The sequence below is a fragment of the Suillus subaureus genome, assembly GCF_016647635.1.
Source record: "Suillus subaureus strain MN1 chromosome Unknown BJ212scaffold_14, whole genome shotgun sequence".
Taxonomy (NCBI): domain Eukaryota; kingdom Fungi; phylum Basidiomycota; class Agaricomycetes; order Boletales; family Suillaceae; genus Suillus; species Suillus subaureus.
Genome location: NW_024538570.1, coordinates 278,861 through 294,918, shown reverse-complemented (window position 1 = coordinate 294,918; position 16,058 = coordinate 278,861). Strand labels below are relative to the sequence as shown.

Genomic DNA, 16,058 nt, shown 5'->3' with positions numbered 1-16,058 from the left:
GATGCTCCTAAGGTAGGAGGCGTCTGGACAGGGAAAAACAGTAATTTGCAACACAGCTGCGCGGATTCGTCGGAGGTATGATCCGTGGTGTAGCGCCAGACCAGTGCTTCGGCGAGATGATAGAAGTGATGCGTGACTGAGGTGGCATTGCAACGCAGGGGTATTGCGAAAGAGAGAAGTCGTAAGATCGATGCATTAGCGGGAAGATCCTTGCGAATATAGCCCTCAAGCGTGTGCACGCGAAGTTGGTGAGATCCGCTGCATGATAGTCGACCTGACACTAATCCAGCACTGAAAATGCTCCACAGCGTCGTTCATGTCAGGGGCCCTCTTACATATCATGTATTCCGCAAATCATGCGTAACCTGCACCTGTGTCTTAAGCGACCTCACATTCAACGATAGACTACAATTGGCGTTCTGTCAGCAAAGGAAATCAGACAGGCTGGTGTCACCTACATCAAACAGTGCGCCGTCCTGATTGTAGCAAGTATGTACAACAGCGGCCTCTGGATTCACGGAGTTTTCATACATCTGCATGAATGAGAAGCGGGTTACTCGCCGAAAGGTTATCTCCATGATCAAGTAGGTCATGCCACGAAGTTTCATTCTCCAACGGGATCCGAAAGTCTCCATGGACTTTACAAGGCCACAGCATCGTCCCGCACAGGTTCATTGGATAATAAGACTCTGATGGCTTATTTCCAGCGGCTCCTGGAATTGACGTTGGTGGATGTGTAAACACCTTGCGGCAATGTGCTCGAAAGGGACATCAAATTTTTTTGCGCTGATGAGTTAAGATAGGGTGAGGATCACGAATTACATTCCAAGGTGATATGGAAGGACCTTCCTTCAAGCCTCAAGTCTGATGGAATATTAGCCTTCCAGCTATCCAGGATAATGATGTAATGAAGCAAAGTAATAAGGAGGATTGAAAGTGGGTTCAGTCGTGGGCGGAATGTTAATGAGGGCTTGGTTTTGACTTGGTAGGACGTCGTGTAGTTCGACAATGAAGATACAAAAAAAGGACTCGGTAGTACCTTTCAGACGAAGTGGAAGCAATTCGCGTGACTCGTACCAAATAACGTCAGTACAGTTTCCCACCTGTTGGGAGCCAATCTACTTCGGACCACCACCAGCTGCTTCAAGTTGAAGGAACACACGATCAAGCTCCAGAAAAATGTCGGAAGTCGTTCCAATCACCACACCCGTTCGAGTATATCAAGAAGATCCTGAAGGAATAATAAAGACTGTCGCAGTCTTCCCCCATAGACGATGCATGGTGACGGGATCGGGCACAACGCTGTGTCTGTGGGACTTGAGAGACATCATTGTGTTGAAGGAAATGGAAGGGCATCGCAGCGACGTGCACGCAGTTGCGGTATCACGAGACGGACGGTTGATAGCCAGCGGTGATCAGGAGGGAAAGCTCATCGCCTGGCACGGAAAAACAGGCGAACCTCTTACTCCATCCCATGAATGCATCGATGCCCACTCAAAATGTATTTGCTCCCTGGACTTTTCTCCAGATTGTACAATGATGGCAAGCGGCCGGCTCGTTCGACCAAACGATAAAACTATGGAGCACGACAACATGGCATGTACAAGGAGATCCAATCCAATGTGGTGACTTGGTCTGCTGCGTTCGGTATTAGCCGTCTGGAGAATTTCTTGCAATTGCGACAGACCTCAATATCGCAATTTATGATTCAAGCACGAGGAAATCCGTTGCAAATTGAAGGGTCCCATATCATCCAATATCTCACTTGCGTGGATGCCTGATAGTACCTGTCTTCTCTCAGCGGGCGGTCATCGCGATCCTACCATATGAGAGTGGGATGCATCAACCTGGACACAGGTTGGGAATCCCTGGACGGGCCATACAGAGGGTATCACTGCCATTGCTGTTAACTTTGGTGGCACTATGATTGCCTCCGCATCCCGTGACAACCATGTCCGCCTCTGGCAGCTCCTGTTGGATGTGCAACATTGTCACCTATTTTTATATCTTGGTCATCACGGACGCTATACGTACTTCGCCTTATAATCTCTCCGTCTATGTTTGTTTATAGCTCAGTTGTTTCTTCCTGAACGCTGAGGTATGTTCCTTGTTGCACGCCGGCTTTGTCTTACTTTAGTTTCGTCTCTAGACTCTCTCCTTAGGTATTATCAATGATAGTTGTTTCTTCCTGAACGCTGAGACTCTCTCCTTAGTTCAACGTCTATTAGCTCTCTGACCGGCGAACCATAGCCATATTTAAGCACTCCGAGAGCGTGAACTGTGTCACCTTCTCTATGGATGCCAGGCACATTCCCGGTGGTGGTGATGATAAGAAGATATCAGAGTGGAAGGTAGAAGTACGCAGGGCACTTATTGTTGCCGTGGAGAAAGCAGCTGGTTTCCCCAGTCTCCCCCAAGCACACGTGGATGCTCTCAGAATGAGAGACTTCCTTGTCAACTGCATGTACATTTTACGATTGATATTTCTTGGTTTATCAATACTTCACTGCAGCTCGTGGCTACCCACCTGAAAACATCACAATTATGATGCATCACAAGAATATTCTTCCAGAACTTTATCCCAGTAGAGCGAATATAGTAAGCATCCTAAATTTGATATTAATATGTTCTGTAGCATCTCTAATCATAGAACGTAGCTGCGTGAGATTGGCTCCATGGTCCGACGTACATCACCACATGACTACTTATTCTTCCACTGTAAGTAAGGCCTTGTGATGGTGTGACACCGGTGTCTATCATTTCGAGCGCTAACTTTCCTTCAGACTTTGGATATGGAGACCAGGTTACTTGCAAGCACAACACCGAAAGCGATGGTGAAGATGAAGGTAGTGTGAAACCCTCGTTTCTTGAATGCGTATTAATTTCTTGGATGTAGCTATACTCACCTACACTGGCAAGCGCATCATAGATAATGTAAGCTCCGGCCGTACGTTGTCGACCAGTTCATGACCCTGAACAACCCTCAAGGTGTTGAAGGAACGCCTCGTTGATCCATTACCTCAAGGCGCCAAGCTTTTCGTGCGTGTTCTGATTTGATTTATTATGATCATAATTATTGTCATCGAAGTCCTACCTAGTCCTAACGATATCGTTCTGTGAACAGGCATTATGGGATTGTTGCCACTCTCACACCATGTTGGGTATGTAGATCTATGGTTTGGGTTCGTTTCCGCACTCATCCGATTGTCAAAGATTTGGAGCATTATAAGTGTAACGAGTTATGGTCGGCGCCCTTCAAAGTCCTGTCAGGTGAGGGTTATTCTTGATCGTGTGCTCGCTCTAATGTTGACTCTAGGTTTGGGAAGAAAAACGAAAAGCTTCGGTAAGTGTTTCCGATCACTCCGTTAAGTATTACCTGAATGTTTGCCGTACAGGCGAAAGCCCTAGCGCCAGATTTTTGAAGGACAGCTCCGAGGATCAGTCTTCAATAAACGATGACTCTCAGGCAAGATTTGGGTCGTTGACAACTGACAACATTGGCCTTGGGCCCAGAGCATCCTCCCCTGATACTTACCTGCCTAAATGCACTCTTGACTGTCCTCTGACACTCCCAGGGGAGTGGGTCAAGGCCCACGTCGTGCGTGTTTCTCTTATTGATATCTTCATCGAAATTTGAACTGGATCATCCTAAGGTTTCGTTGTCCGCGTGCAGGGATGATGAGCTGGCATGTGACGACAACGTCACAGGTGAAACTGTAACGAAGGTACAATACAATATTCTGAACATGACATTTCTGGTCTGACCGAAGGTGGTCCAGTTTTTCATTGACTACCTCGGTAAGAAGCCTATTTAGAGAAACGATTGCCCGTAACTTATTCTTCGTAGAACGCAATCCTAAGGCTTCGTATTATGATCTACTCTCTTACATACGGTGGGTGACACTTGTCTCTCTCATTGGAGGAGCTGACGCACTCTGTACAGGCACAAGGTTGACGGGATAACTCGGAAGCTGAATAGTGTCGAAAAAGAGAATGAAGACAGCAACCTGATTTCTCAACGGCCTTCGGTGCGTTCGACATAGCCCAGTGAAGTTCGTCACACTAAGGTTTTTTCGTGCAGTATTCGAGTCACTACCGCCTGGTGAGGGTAACCCGTAGATCGTATGTTGAGTGGTCTACTTATGTGACTCAGGATATGTTGCAGATGGTTGATTTATGAAGCATACGCTGACGGGAAACCTCATGTAGCTGAAGCTCAACATTTACTTTATCAACTGCTGATAACTGGAGATGACCTACTTTTGGGGAGACTAGCTTTTACTACTGGTAAATTTAGACCCGTTCCTGTGTCTTGAGGACAAATTGAAAGACGTGTAAAGCGAGCACTAATATTCCCTCACTGAAAACACTAGGTCAAATAAGCAGCAGTCACGAGGGTTCTGGGGTTCCACCAAACCAACTCATACACAATATTAATGTTCGGGGACAGGAAAATGCGCAAATACCGGATAGTCGTACTGATTATATCTGAACTTTCAGCTAGCATGCTCAAAGGCCGTTAAGGATCTCAAAATGCTGCGACCGCTTGGGTGAGGGGTGTTTGTGCGCTTTGCACATAAGGTAGCAGGAGAAGTAAAACTATTGAACTAAGTCTGACACCCATCCGACCTTGGAAGTCTAGAGGATGAACCAGGCGATGGTACAGTGAGCAATGCATCCCAACGTCATGACAGAGAGGCGAGAAACGAGCAGAGGAAGAACGTCCGCCAGATCGTTCAGGTTTCATGGTGATGTGTTGAAGTAGCACTTCCACATGAAAAGCAGGACATGATCAACCTAGGCCCGCGCTGGGTCTAGTCTAACAATTGAGGTGCCGATGCCATCCGACCGAGATTGTCAGGCAGACACATTGAAGGTGGTTGATAAGTAACGAGCGCACCTGATCTGATTCAGCGCGGAAAGCTGCGGCGACACAAGTTGGAACCTTGTGCAGAGGTGCATGGCGACGTCGGATGGTCGAGTAAGACACGTGCTATGATAACTTGACTGTAGTCCTTGCAAGAAAAGAGGTTTTGGGAAGTACTGCCGTAGATCCTCCGAGTCTGTGCCGGACATTTGGCTTAACTCATCCTCAGAGCGTCAGTCACATCACGTAAGGTTGGTCGAAATTGCCTGTCTTCTATTTAAATATTGTATACTACACTATAGGCTCAGTTGCTCTTCCGCAAGCATTCATTTCTCCTCCTTTGTCAGGAATGATTCGTATTTCGAGAAAGCAGGAGTCGCATCGGTAAACCTTTGCCTGATCAATCTGGCCTTTGCTTCACTTCTTGGTGAGATCGAACAAGCAAACGAACGAGGCCTGAGGACAAGACCCTAAAGAATTTGTTTGAGCTGATCCTTAACAACGTCGATGTAGCCATGGCACACACCTCCTCATACGCATCGATATCGACGGGGATCGGTGCCTTCGTGACTGGATCAATGGCAGGAGCAAAATCAAACGCCCAGACCAGCGTGGCAATGGTGAATGCCTGCTTGACTGTTCAGCCCAGAAATCGGGTGTTAGAGCGTCACATACCAGGTTTGTGTTGACTAAATTCATCCCAGGGCAGAGTCTCTGCAGGATATCATGAGATACATATCGTGTCCCTCTAGCCCAAAAGACTTACTCTTCCACTCCCAAAGGGTATACTTGCGCGCCAGTCTTTGCTATCCACACCAGGTTTTGTCCCGTGTTCGGAGAGGAGGAATCTCTCTGGTCGAAAGACCTCAGGTTCGTCAAAGACCTCTGATAATATTTGAGCAGGCCTCCATTACATGAGATTACGACAAATTCACCCGGATCATGCAAGATGCCCCCTATTCGATGGTCAGTTTGACAGGTCGGAGAATGCGAATGTTACACATACAAGCATTTACGAAAACGGTTGTACCTTTAGGGATAACATAGCTTCGATACTGGCATAATACATTGGTCAACGTGGGCAAAAAATGTGGCTGGTAGATCGCGACTTACTTCTTGAGTCTCTAGCAACGCGTGAGGCATTCCAAGCGGTGCCATAGGTTTCAATCTATGTACCTAACAGACTGTCAGCCTAATTTATCATTGCTAACCTAGATAAGAATTCACCTCTCTTAAGATGGCACGGACATATGGAAGCGATGCAATATCATCCATTGTGGGTGGTCGCCCGTCCGGTAGAACGGAGTCGATCTCATTTTGAGCCTTTCGCAGTGTCTCGGGGAAGGCAATAAAACATAGAATGAGGGAAGAAATGAAGGATCCCGAAGAATGGGATGCTTCGAGCACGATCGCACCTAACCAGCTACAGCGCAAGATGAGAGTTCCTGGAGATCTGATTCAGAGTTCGCACTCACGCGGCAGCGTCCTTTGACATCCCGAGCTCTTCTTGACGCTGAATGACTTCTTCCATAAAACAACCAGTACTTTCTCCTCTGGCGAGCCTTGCTTCTGCCTCTTCCAATAACCCAAAATATAATCGACGTTGCAGCGTCCTCGCCTCCCTGCATATCCTTTTCCATGGCGCCCACCGTTCCGGGACATATTTTAGAATAGGGAGGAGATCAACGGGAGGCCCCTCAGCAGACACCACCTGCACGGTGAGTCTCACACCTTCATAAAAAAGTCTTTCTTCCTCCGTGTCAGGGCGCACGCAACGTTTCCCAAAAGCTATAGACAGCAGTATTGAAAATGTGTAACGATCGATGTGCTTTTCGAAGTCCTATGAAGAGATGAGAATGCTTAATAGATTATGGAAAGAAAGGAGCCACACTTGAGGCGAACAGAGTAAATCAAATAAAAGTTGCGAACTCTCTGCTACCGCAACTGGCAGGTGTTTATTCACACTTTGTGGGGAAAGCAGTGTCTGTAACGCCTTTCGGCCCATACGCCAGATATCCGTCGCTGATGACTGGTAAAAAATCGAAAGGATGGTGAGGGAAAAATAACGTACTCGAATCTGCTTCCGCGATAAAATACCCATCCGTTATGAGACTTCCAGTGTAAAATGACGGACGACCAGAGGTTTCATTGCTTCGCGTATCCATGAATTCTTTCAGAGCTGTGGCATCCGATACCACAACAACAGTGCCGTGACCAATCTTCAACTAGGAACACTGTCAGAGGCAACCGCAGAAATGTTTTTGTAATGAACGTTTCTTACGGAAAAAATGCCACCATATTGTCGAGCCCATTCAGTAAATCTAGAACGAATAAGGTCTATAGCGTTATAAATGCAAGGCAAATGTGACACCCTACTTAAGTTGGACGAACTTGGGCGGGACCATAAGGGCATTTCCGAGTATGGGGACAGTCGGAGGACCAGGAGGCAAGTGTTGCTCGCGCCTTCCGATGTTTAATAACTTGGTAACTGTCCATATTATACCACTGGTGAGGAGGAGGGAGAACAAAGATGTGGAATCCATTGTGTTACTGTTTCTACTGAGTGGTGCTGGCAGTGAGATAGAAGGGCAGGATACTGGGTACAATGATTATCACAGATGGGACAATGGCTAATCTATATAGGACAAGAATCTTGAAGCGGCAACATGGTGAACATTTTCGAGACAAGTAACGAAAAAGGAACTTAAGGACTCAATATGCGAGTTTACTACTGACGAGGCTGATCTACTTGTGGACCATCACTTGAGTCTTGACCATCTAACACTGCTATGTCGAGTCATCCAATCCCGATTGTTGATTTCACTCCGTTCTTAGACGGGTCTGCGAAACAGCAGGCTGCAGATCAGCTCCTCGAGTCGTTCAAATCAGCTGGATTTGTCTATCTTACGAATTTTGGTATTCCAGAGGGAGAGGTTTCAGAGATGTTTGGCTGGGTGGGTCAGCCGCCTCTTCACTTGGAATTTCTAACTTACACCACGAAAGCTGAAACACTTTTTTGCTCTTTCTCACGAAACCAAAATGCTTGCGCCTCATCCGGATTCTGGAAGCCATCATCGAGGTTAGAATTTTCATTATTGACCACAAGTTCACTCGCCTTCACACATGTCGTCTCTCAGGATACTCCTACCCTTGCCAGGAAAAAGAAATCCAATACTCGGATTCTGGGGATGAATTTACCATTGCACCACCAAGCATGAAGGAGTCCTTTGAATGCGGGAGCGAGGATAATGACTTTATGCCAAATATCTGGCCGCCCGAGGGTGTCTTCCCAGGGTTCAAAGAAGCGTGTTTGTCCTTCTTTTGGGTGAGTGTGTTTCCTCGTGATTAAATCCCATGTACGTAAATTCTGATGGAGTATACAGAAATGTCACGAAGTCGAACAGAATATCCTCCGCGCCCTTGCACTGGGTTTTGGCTTGGAGGAGGAGTGGTTCTTGAGGTATCACGAGACAGCAAATAGTCAGCTGAGGTTACATCACTATCCTAGGTAGGGTTTTCGCTCACTCACGACTGGTACGAGATCGAATAATGCTGTATGGCGCAGCATATCTTCTGAATTGCTCGAGACGAACAAGCTGACAAGGATATCGGCTCACACGGATTTCGACACGCTTACAGTCAGTTTTCCCCTCCGTGTCGTCTGTTCAAGGAAGCGAAGCTAACCCAAGGCAGTTCCTCTTTCAAGGTGAGATAGGAGGACTCGAAGTCGAGGACCCGAATGAGCCTGGGAAGTATGCGGTCCGTACTCTTGTTCAAGCCGACTTCTACACCAATGTCATAGTAACTAATATGGATGTGTGAATTATCTGTAGGCGGTGCCTCCCATCCCCAACTCGATCGTTCTCAATGCGGGCGACTTTTTGCGGCGATGTAGGGCCCTTCTGCTCTACAACTGGTGGACTGATACCATTGTGTTGACTTGTGAATTGTAGGGTCGAATGACACGATACGGAGTACAATGCACCGCGTTGTAGCGCCGCCGGGCGTGGTGGCAAAGGATGGCCTGCTTCCGTCCCGGTATTCTATACCCTACGTAAGTTCTCCCCTTGATCTAGATATTGTGACTAGATTGGTCTCATACAATGTCTACAGTTCTGTGCTCCCGTATGTCTTTCCACTTTTCCGTCGTACCTTCCGTTGTACCTAAGTCTATTCATGGGTGGCTACAGGACATGTCTATGATTATCGACGCCATACCGGGCACGTGGTCGGCAGATCAGCCCAAAAAGTATGAGCCTGTTTCGGTAGGTTGGCTCATCAAAGTCGAAGTGCTTGGATACTGAGATTGGTGTAGGTGAAGGAGTATGCGATGAAGCGGTTTGCCGCGAATTATTGAGTTGAACCAAGGTGAAGGACACAGATATAACGGTGATCATCTATTTTCCCAGGCGCGTCGAGGGTCGGGATACTTGTGAAAGGAGTGAAATATGTTTATGCATTTGTTATGCTATGTATATAGATTGTATTCAAGAGTATTGGTATTATCAGATAGCCGAGGTACGAGGCGAACGAAGAATGAAGTCCTTGCGGCGTAAAGCTTATACAAGCAGAGCGCCCTATACGATGACCAGGGAGGCGACACAACGAGCTAGGTACCGCTCTGCCGATCCAAACGTTGTGAGCCTCTAATGAAATACAATACCCCGCCGGGCATCCCAGGACCCTTCTCTCCTTTTCTTTATGTTTGTTTTCAGTCTTGATCGTACCTTTTACCAGCATTGTCATTCGCATTCTACTGTATAGTAATTTGCTTATGTCGTTAAGCCGAGACCAACATACATGAAATTGACCGTGTTTCATCGGCATAAATCCTACAAAACCTTTGGAGCATTCGGACAAACGGATATTCATCACACTTGATATTCATGTCAACCCATAGCACCTTTCGACCGACTTTAATAATCCGCGGCAAACCGTTTCATTACATACTCTTTCACCTATTCCGCCACCATTGACATCAATATGTAGTTTCCATTTGTCACCTGGAAGGCATACCAACTCACCGATACGGGCTCGTACTTCTTGGGATAATCCGCTGACCACGTACCAGGGATCGGATCGACGACTGTGGAAAAGTCCTGTACATGCCAACCATCAATCGACAAATCTGGCATGAAAAGTGGAAAGATGGCCCACGGCAGCACAGAACTGATATATATGTCGAATTGTCAGTTAAAGGACGGAGGAATAGAGGGCATAGACTCACGTAGGGGATAGAATATCGATCTGGAAGCATGCCATCCTTCGTCACCGGATTCGGCGGTGCGCGGACGCGATGCATCGTGCTCCGTATTATGTCGTTCGACCCTACAGAAGTCAAATCAACACATTGGTAGCTATATATGGTCCCAGCAAGACCAAAGGAACCCTCACATCGCCGCAAGAAATCCCCTGCGTTAACGATGATTGAGTTGGGAATTGGCGATACCGCCTTCAACCATAAATTAGTTTGGACTTTAGTATAGAGGTGGCCTCACGGTTACGCACCAAAAACCTCCCAGACTCATTTGGATCCTCTATTTCAAGGCTTCCTACACTGTCTGGAAAGAGGACCTGCCTTGGGTTAGCCTCAATGTATGATGTGAAAGGGAAAAAAAGAAAGGGGAGACTGACTGTAAGCGTATCGAAATCCGTATGAGTCGCGATCCGTGCAACCTTGTTTGTAAGGACCGATTCGAGGGCGATGCTAGTATAGTGATTCAAGCTCATATTAGTCGATCGACAATGGAAGCTTACCTCGGATAGTGTTGGAGTCTTAGCCCATTATCTGGCATCCCATGATACCTCACAAACCACTCCTCCTCCAAGCCGAAACCCAGTGCGAGCGCGCGGAGGATGTTCTTCTCAACCTCATAGCATTTCTTCTTCTCCGTCAGAATCAAGGTACAAGACTTCAGGCACAAGTGGACACACTGACCCAATAGAACGCCAAACACGATTCCTTGAAGCCGGGGAGGATGTGATCGGGCGGCCAGATGTTTGGCATCAAGTCATCCTCCTCACGCCCGATGTCGAACGACTCTTTCACGCTTGGGATTGGTACTTCAGCCTCAGCGGCAGAATCCCCCGAATCTGGGAGTTGGGTTTCTTTCTCCTGGCCGGGGAAGGAGTAACCTGAGACGACATAAGTGGTGACTAAACCCGTAATCCTATTCGGCAATGGAATTTTCTAACCTCGATGATGCATTCCAGAGCCTGGGTGAGGCGCGAGCATTTTGCTTTCATGCGGAAGGGCAAAAAAGCGCTTCGACTGTTGCGCGATAGGTTAGAAGTCCTAGCCAAAGAGGCGGCTGTTAACCCACCCAATCAAACATCTCTTGGACCTCTTCGTTTGATAGACCGAAATTCGTGAGGTAGACGAATCCAGCCGATTTGAACGACCCGAGGAGCTGATCTGCAACCTGCTGTTTCGCAGATCCGTCTAAGAACGGAGCGAAATCAATAATGGGGATTGGATGACTCGACATAGCAGTGTTAGATGGTCAAGGAATGATCTTGGAAACCAAGTGGATCAGTCTCACAGTTTGCATCATTAGTCCGCAGCCCGTTTTAAGGATTCAGACAATAAATCAACTTTGTCATTTGGACCCGACTAGAGAGTTGCTTCGAATGATCATGATGGTGCCGGCCAGGACCGGGCAGGTCGAGGTTCGAGAAGCATGGTGTGAGAACTAAATGTCCATGATCATGATGTGGCAAGAGTTATGACCTGCAGGATCAGATGTGGCGAGAAGCTACTGATGGGGTTGATCACAGGACTTAAGTCGATATCACTGTCATCCAGCCCAAGATTACTACATTTTGGTCAACCTGGTGTCTTTGATGAGGACACGTGGTGACGCTTGACGTGGCGAACGTAGAACGTCGACGGAAGAGTCTTACAACAGAGAACTAGTGTAACACTGTGGATACTGGTTCCAATGAAAATCATTGGAATCAGTGTTGATGCTGAAATATTCACTGGACTTCTACTGAGATTACACGTACTTAATTTCATTGAATTGCTACATTCGCTCTATCGTGATTCAAGCAGAAGGGATGGTGGCAGACTCAGAGTTCGGGACAGTAATGTCTACAAGCAACCGATAATTACCGGATGACCACTACCAATGTTAAGTTGAGATGTTCAAGTCAAGATCCTAGTACATTTTGCTGATGCGAGTATCAAGATTCAAGTTTACAACCATAAACGGTAGGCTTTCCCTGCAGCTCTTTCAATATCATAACCGGAAACTCCACAACCAAATGTTCGATCGTGAACATTTTCATAGATCTCCCTGTTCCAAAGTCATCAGCCCCGTCTCTGGCCCCCTTGAAGGTGTCACTAGCTCTCCTGCCCAGCCCTTTCTGGATCAGGTCAGATACCCTCTCGAACGCGTCCTCATCATCCGGCAAAGTAAACGGAAACTGATCATGGTGCGCAGAACAGTGCGCCATAAAGCGAGCGAAGTTGAGCTCTTTGAGTTTGCTGACATAGTCGACAATCTCTCGGCATGTCCCTTTATGAGGTCGACTAGGACGTGTGTTCCCTTGATTGCTATCAAGGAGAAGACGGCGGAAGTCGTCAATCGTGCCTTCCCCTGACATGCATATCATGATGATGTGCGGCAGTATGGCCCACGGTGACGCAGTAATATCTTCATCGGAAACAAGTGTAACATCGAACCAGTTGGGCTCTCCCATCTCGCAGAAAGAAGGGGCTGGGGACGCGGGGTTTCTGGTAATACGGCAATAGATATTGTGAAATTCTGTTATGAAGCAAGGTAATGATATTATTAACAAAATTTCGTTTACATTCGCACGGATTACTTACCGCCATGCAAACAGAAGCGCTGAATCACGACCAATAAAGGTGTGTTCAGTGTCAACCACAACGCGCGTATAAGCAACGTGGATGCATACGTCGCAACGCACGAAATGCGGCGACTATTTGCGACTATCAGTCCCTCGGACAAACTAAATACACGGTGTCTGAATGCAAGTCCCTGAAACCATGCCAATATCACATACCTCTGGTGAAAGTCGAGAAGCCCCAGTCTAAGAACCGCTTTCTTCACCCAGTCCGTCGTAACAATGGATACGTAGCCCTGCATAGCATCGCATTGCGCGTTCAACTTCATCTTGCCACCACAAGGCTTCGCGTTCCTCTGTGCTGGCATCAGGCCCAGAGCTTCAAGCTCTCGTCCAATGTTCGCATACATTAATTGAAGATCGACGCGAACAATCACGCGGATAGGGGGACCGGATTTTATCTTAGCTATCTTGCATTCAGACAGAAGAAGACAGAGCGTCAAGAAACGCGCGACGAGGAAAAGATTGTCAGTGCTCCATTCTGGTCTAGCTGGGAACAAGGCATGAGCAGATTATGATACATTATTCTGACTGGCAAGATATACTTACCAACCAGCACATCTCCAGCAGTGATACTCTGCAGGGCGCCAGTTCCAGGCGGAGAGTCAGAGGGTCCAGAGAAAAGATTTAAAAAACGTGTGAAGCCGATGCGTTGCCATACACTCAAATGAGTTCGGAGTGCGTCAAGAGTGGGAATGCGCGGTTTCCCGTGACTTCGCTCGACCTCCTGAAGCAGCAATGCAGCCTGAATCCTGAGTTCCTGTAGCATTGTGATTGCGCGATCAAGGGCGTCTTTCTTCTCTGGTATGCTGTAGAATTGAACAAGCTCCAAGAGCATCTGCGCTCGCGTTTGGCATGAACAGTCACCAACGTGCGCGTCAAAGGCAGATAGAAGCCGAGATGGTAGTGCGGACGACGTGGTGGTGGGTGTTTCTAGTTCCCTACATAGTATTGCGGATTGGAGGGTAGAAAGGGCTTTCCACATCGAGTGCGCTCCATAAAGACACTGAAGGGCTACCCGACTAAGGTCTGTGTAGCGCAATGGCTTGTTGGCATCAGAGAGGAGGAGTGCGATAACCATGGATCCCCGAAGTACCGAGTATTCTCAGAACGACTCACAGCATCATAAGACTCACTAGTTATTTACGGAGGGGGTTGACCCGGGTTATACCCACACTCGACCCGCGAATTTTAGAGATGTCGGAAACGGTCGAAGGGGCATTGAAATGAGCAGAAGATGACATTTTGAATGAGGAAAGTGAGTATCGAAAGGACGGCTATAGATGACGCGCTCAATGGGAAAGCTAAGGAAAGGAGGGAATCCAGACGGTGTTTTGGGACACGGCCACCTAAGTAGGAACCAAATCAGGCGTTTAGCGCACTGAGACCGCAGTTCGAGTGACCAGTCCCCTGTTATTCGACCGATTCGCAGAAGTTGCATCACTTCAAGGTATGATCAATTGCTCCTTCAAGCCTATGCAAGACCCCGAGGAGCCCATCTTCATTACTAATGTCTGTTACAACAGTTATTCCTTCGCTGACACAAATGACCAGCTCCCTATTACTCACAGATGAGTCTGATTTACAAAAAGATGGAGCAAGGCTCCAAGTGCCACCTTCCAAATTTGGCCCGGGCGTTCGGCTAACTCACGTGGCATTATCCTGTTAATCCTTGCGGGAAATCGATCAGTCTACCAAACAGTTTACCAAGGAACATTTCACTTGCGTGGATGCCAGATAGCACATGCCCCCCCCCCCCCCCCCCCCTAGCAGGCGATATAGATGACCACACCATACAGGAATGAGATCCATCAAAAGGGAAGCAAGTCGGTCATCCCTGGACCGGCCACACTAGCATCATCAACGCAATTGTTGTCAATTCCGCTGACACTCTTGTCGCATCTGCATGTAGTGATAATCATGTGCGCCTCTGGCGACTCTCGGATCGACGAACTATCACCGTCTTCCAGCACTCTAACTGGGTATATTGTGCCACCTTCCCTACGGATGACAAGCACATTCTCAGTGGAGGTCCGGATAAGCAGTTCTTAGAGTGGGAAGTACCTGATGACGCGCTGAGGGAACAAGTAAGTTCGTGTTCGTTTTCGAGTCCCTCTGTCGGAGCGAGTCGGCGATGGCACTGTTGTGGGCAGAACTTGGCAGAACCATGTTCTGCCAACGTGGCAGATGGCAGAGTCACGTAGGCTCGTGACCAGCCTGGCATATACTACCAAGGATACTCGAGTGGTGTAGCCAGGCTGGTCGATCTCGGAGAGGGCGAAGCGAGGAGTTTGAAATTTAGCAGGTGCCGGTGGTACCTGATCGTATGTAGTACAACTTATGCGTCTACCGTCGTTCAGACTGTATATTGTGATATGTGACTACAATCTCATCTTCTATTGCCGCAGGCACTAATCCCTCGTCAACGCGCTGCAGTTCTGCAAAGTCGAATGGTCTCCCTTCTGAAAACTTCATCCTCATCCAAGTCCGATGCAACCTCCCATCCCGTGCTAGGACAGTGCGCACAATATCCCGAATGTACACTCTTCCTCCTTCAGGCCCCCTTCCTCACTAGCATTGTATCGCATAGTCATCCAATGACCAGGTACTTCATATATGTAATCCCTCTCTTTATCCTTTTCACCACTGACGGTTATACAGGCAGAGATTCCTGGCCAGGATCGTGACTACATGCAAGATACTGATTTCTTCCGGGCAGTGAATGAGGTACGTGCAATAACATGCGCTTCATATCTTACTCACATCATTCGTTGCAGTCTCACCATATTTCCCAACCACAACCCCGGCAGTTTCTTAAAAGACCTGGGCTCGCTGTCGTGGATTCCGCTCGTTCAAGTGCTCCATCTGCGCAGCCCACTACCCTATGAGAACCTCTACCAGTGCTCCAATCACCTCAATGCCCGCCTACAATGCATACTACCCCGGCGGCACGTTCTCCATGTAGCGTCGCATATCATCGATATTGCTTGGACGAAGGATAAAGACGTGCGCCCGGTTCATTTATCGCTGTTCTATGTTTCATGTGTAAATTTACAGCGCACCGCTGCAGCGGATGCTCCTGGCCCTGACACCTGATGAACACCTCGATCAGGAGCCTGATTACAGCAGCAGTCCGCTTCCGTAGCAGGTCAGGCTAACATGGAAGTGGCCGGTCGTGTCTGTTTCTACATCGTCGCTGAGACATTCCGGGTGTTCCAATTTGGATTTCTGACAGCCCGATTGTACATCCACACATACTCGGATTTTGAGGCGATAGTCATGTTGCATATAAAAATCAGTGACTAGCGTGTTATTTACA

General features: G+C 47.8%; 5 protein-coding genes across 5 annotated transcripts; 2 read left to right on the top strand and 3 right to left on the bottom strand.

Annotated features, from left to right (window-relative positions):
• Window positions 1–2,176: 2,176 nt before the first annotated feature.
• BJ212DRAFT_1351129 (peptidase C14, caspase domain-containing protein) lies at window positions 2,177–4,358 on the top strand. The gene is made up of 16 exons (XM_041335526.1): window positions 2,177–2,460; window positions 2,513–2,598; window positions 2,658–2,718; window positions 2,784–2,846; window positions 2,897–2,934; window positions 2,989–3,039; window positions 3,125–3,161; window positions 3,214–3,270; window positions 3,317–3,343; window positions 3,396–3,598; window positions 3,654–3,725; window positions 3,780–3,798; window positions 3,848–3,893; window positions 3,944–4,028; window positions 4,082–4,102; window positions 4,154–4,358. The coding sequence occupies exons 1-16, from the start codon at window positions 2,295–2,297 to the stop codon at window positions 4,178–4,180; spliced, it is 1,059 nt and encodes a 352-aa protein (XP_041193555.1). The 5' UTR covers window positions 2,177–2,294; the 3' UTR covers window positions 4,181–4,358.
• Window positions 4,359–5,193: 835 nt separating this feature from the next.
• Window positions 5,194–7,410, bottom strand: BJ212DRAFT_1270807 (cytochrome P450; the record flags this gene model as incomplete). The annotated part of the gene is made up of 13 exons (XM_041330916.1): window positions 5,194–5,337; window positions 5,394–5,495; window positions 5,543–5,581; window positions 5,634–5,752; window positions 5,803–5,823; window positions 5,874–5,922; window positions 5,981–6,043; window positions 6,095–6,290; window positions 6,343–6,707; window positions 6,759–6,889; window positions 6,939–7,092; window positions 7,149–7,188; window positions 7,244–7,410. The coding sequence occupies 13 exons, from the start codon at window positions 7,408–7,410 to the stop codon at window positions 5,194–5,196; spliced, it is 1,590 nt and encodes a 529-aa protein (XP_041193554.1).
• A 246-nt stretch (window positions 7,411–7,656) lies between these two features.
• Window positions 7,657–9,409, top strand: BJ212DRAFT_1460952 (thymine dioxygenase; the record flags this gene model as incomplete). Its single annotated transcript, XM_041338912.1, has 11 exons — window positions 7,657–7,821; window positions 7,871–7,946; window positions 8,005–8,192; window positions 8,251–8,375; window positions 8,433–8,505; window positions 8,561–8,626; window positions 8,701–8,758; window positions 8,821–8,921; window positions 8,981–8,992; window positions 9,058–9,132; window positions 9,183–9,409. 11 exons carry the CDS (start codon window positions 7,657–7,659, stop codon window positions 9,222–9,224), a joined length of 981 nt encoding a protein of 326 aa, XP_041193553.1. The 3' UTR covers window positions 9,225–9,409.
• A 184-nt stretch (window positions 9,410–9,593) lies between these two features.
• On the bottom strand, window positions 9,594–11,592 carry BJ212DRAFT_1568402 (thymine dioxygenase). Its single transcript, XM_041342003.1, has 10 exons — window positions 11,191–11,592; window positions 11,063–11,138; window positions 10,806–11,002; window positions 10,625–10,749; window positions 10,502–10,574; window positions 10,376–10,441; window positions 10,095–10,319; window positions 10,025–10,036; window positions 9,892–9,966; window positions 9,594–9,825 (listed from the first exon to the last, which is right to left on the bottom strand). Exons 1-10 carry the CDS (start codon window positions 11,353–11,355, stop codon window positions 9,784–9,786), a joined length of 1,056 nt encoding a protein of 351 aa, XP_041193552.1. The 5' UTR covers window positions 11,356–11,592; the 3' UTR covers window positions 9,594–9,783.
• A 460-nt stretch (window positions 11,593–12,052) lies between these two features.
• On the bottom strand, window positions 12,053–13,820 carry BJ212DRAFT_1480370 (uncharacterized protein; the record flags this gene model as incomplete). Its single annotated transcript, XM_041340073.1, has 4 exons — window positions 12,053–12,636; window positions 12,702–12,844; window positions 12,899–13,229; window positions 13,289–13,820. 4 exons carry the CDS (start codon window positions 13,818–13,820, stop codon window positions 12,053–12,055), a joined length of 1,590 nt encoding a protein of 529 aa, XP_041193551.1.
• Between the last annotated feature and the right edge of the window lie 2,238 nt (window positions 13,821–16,058).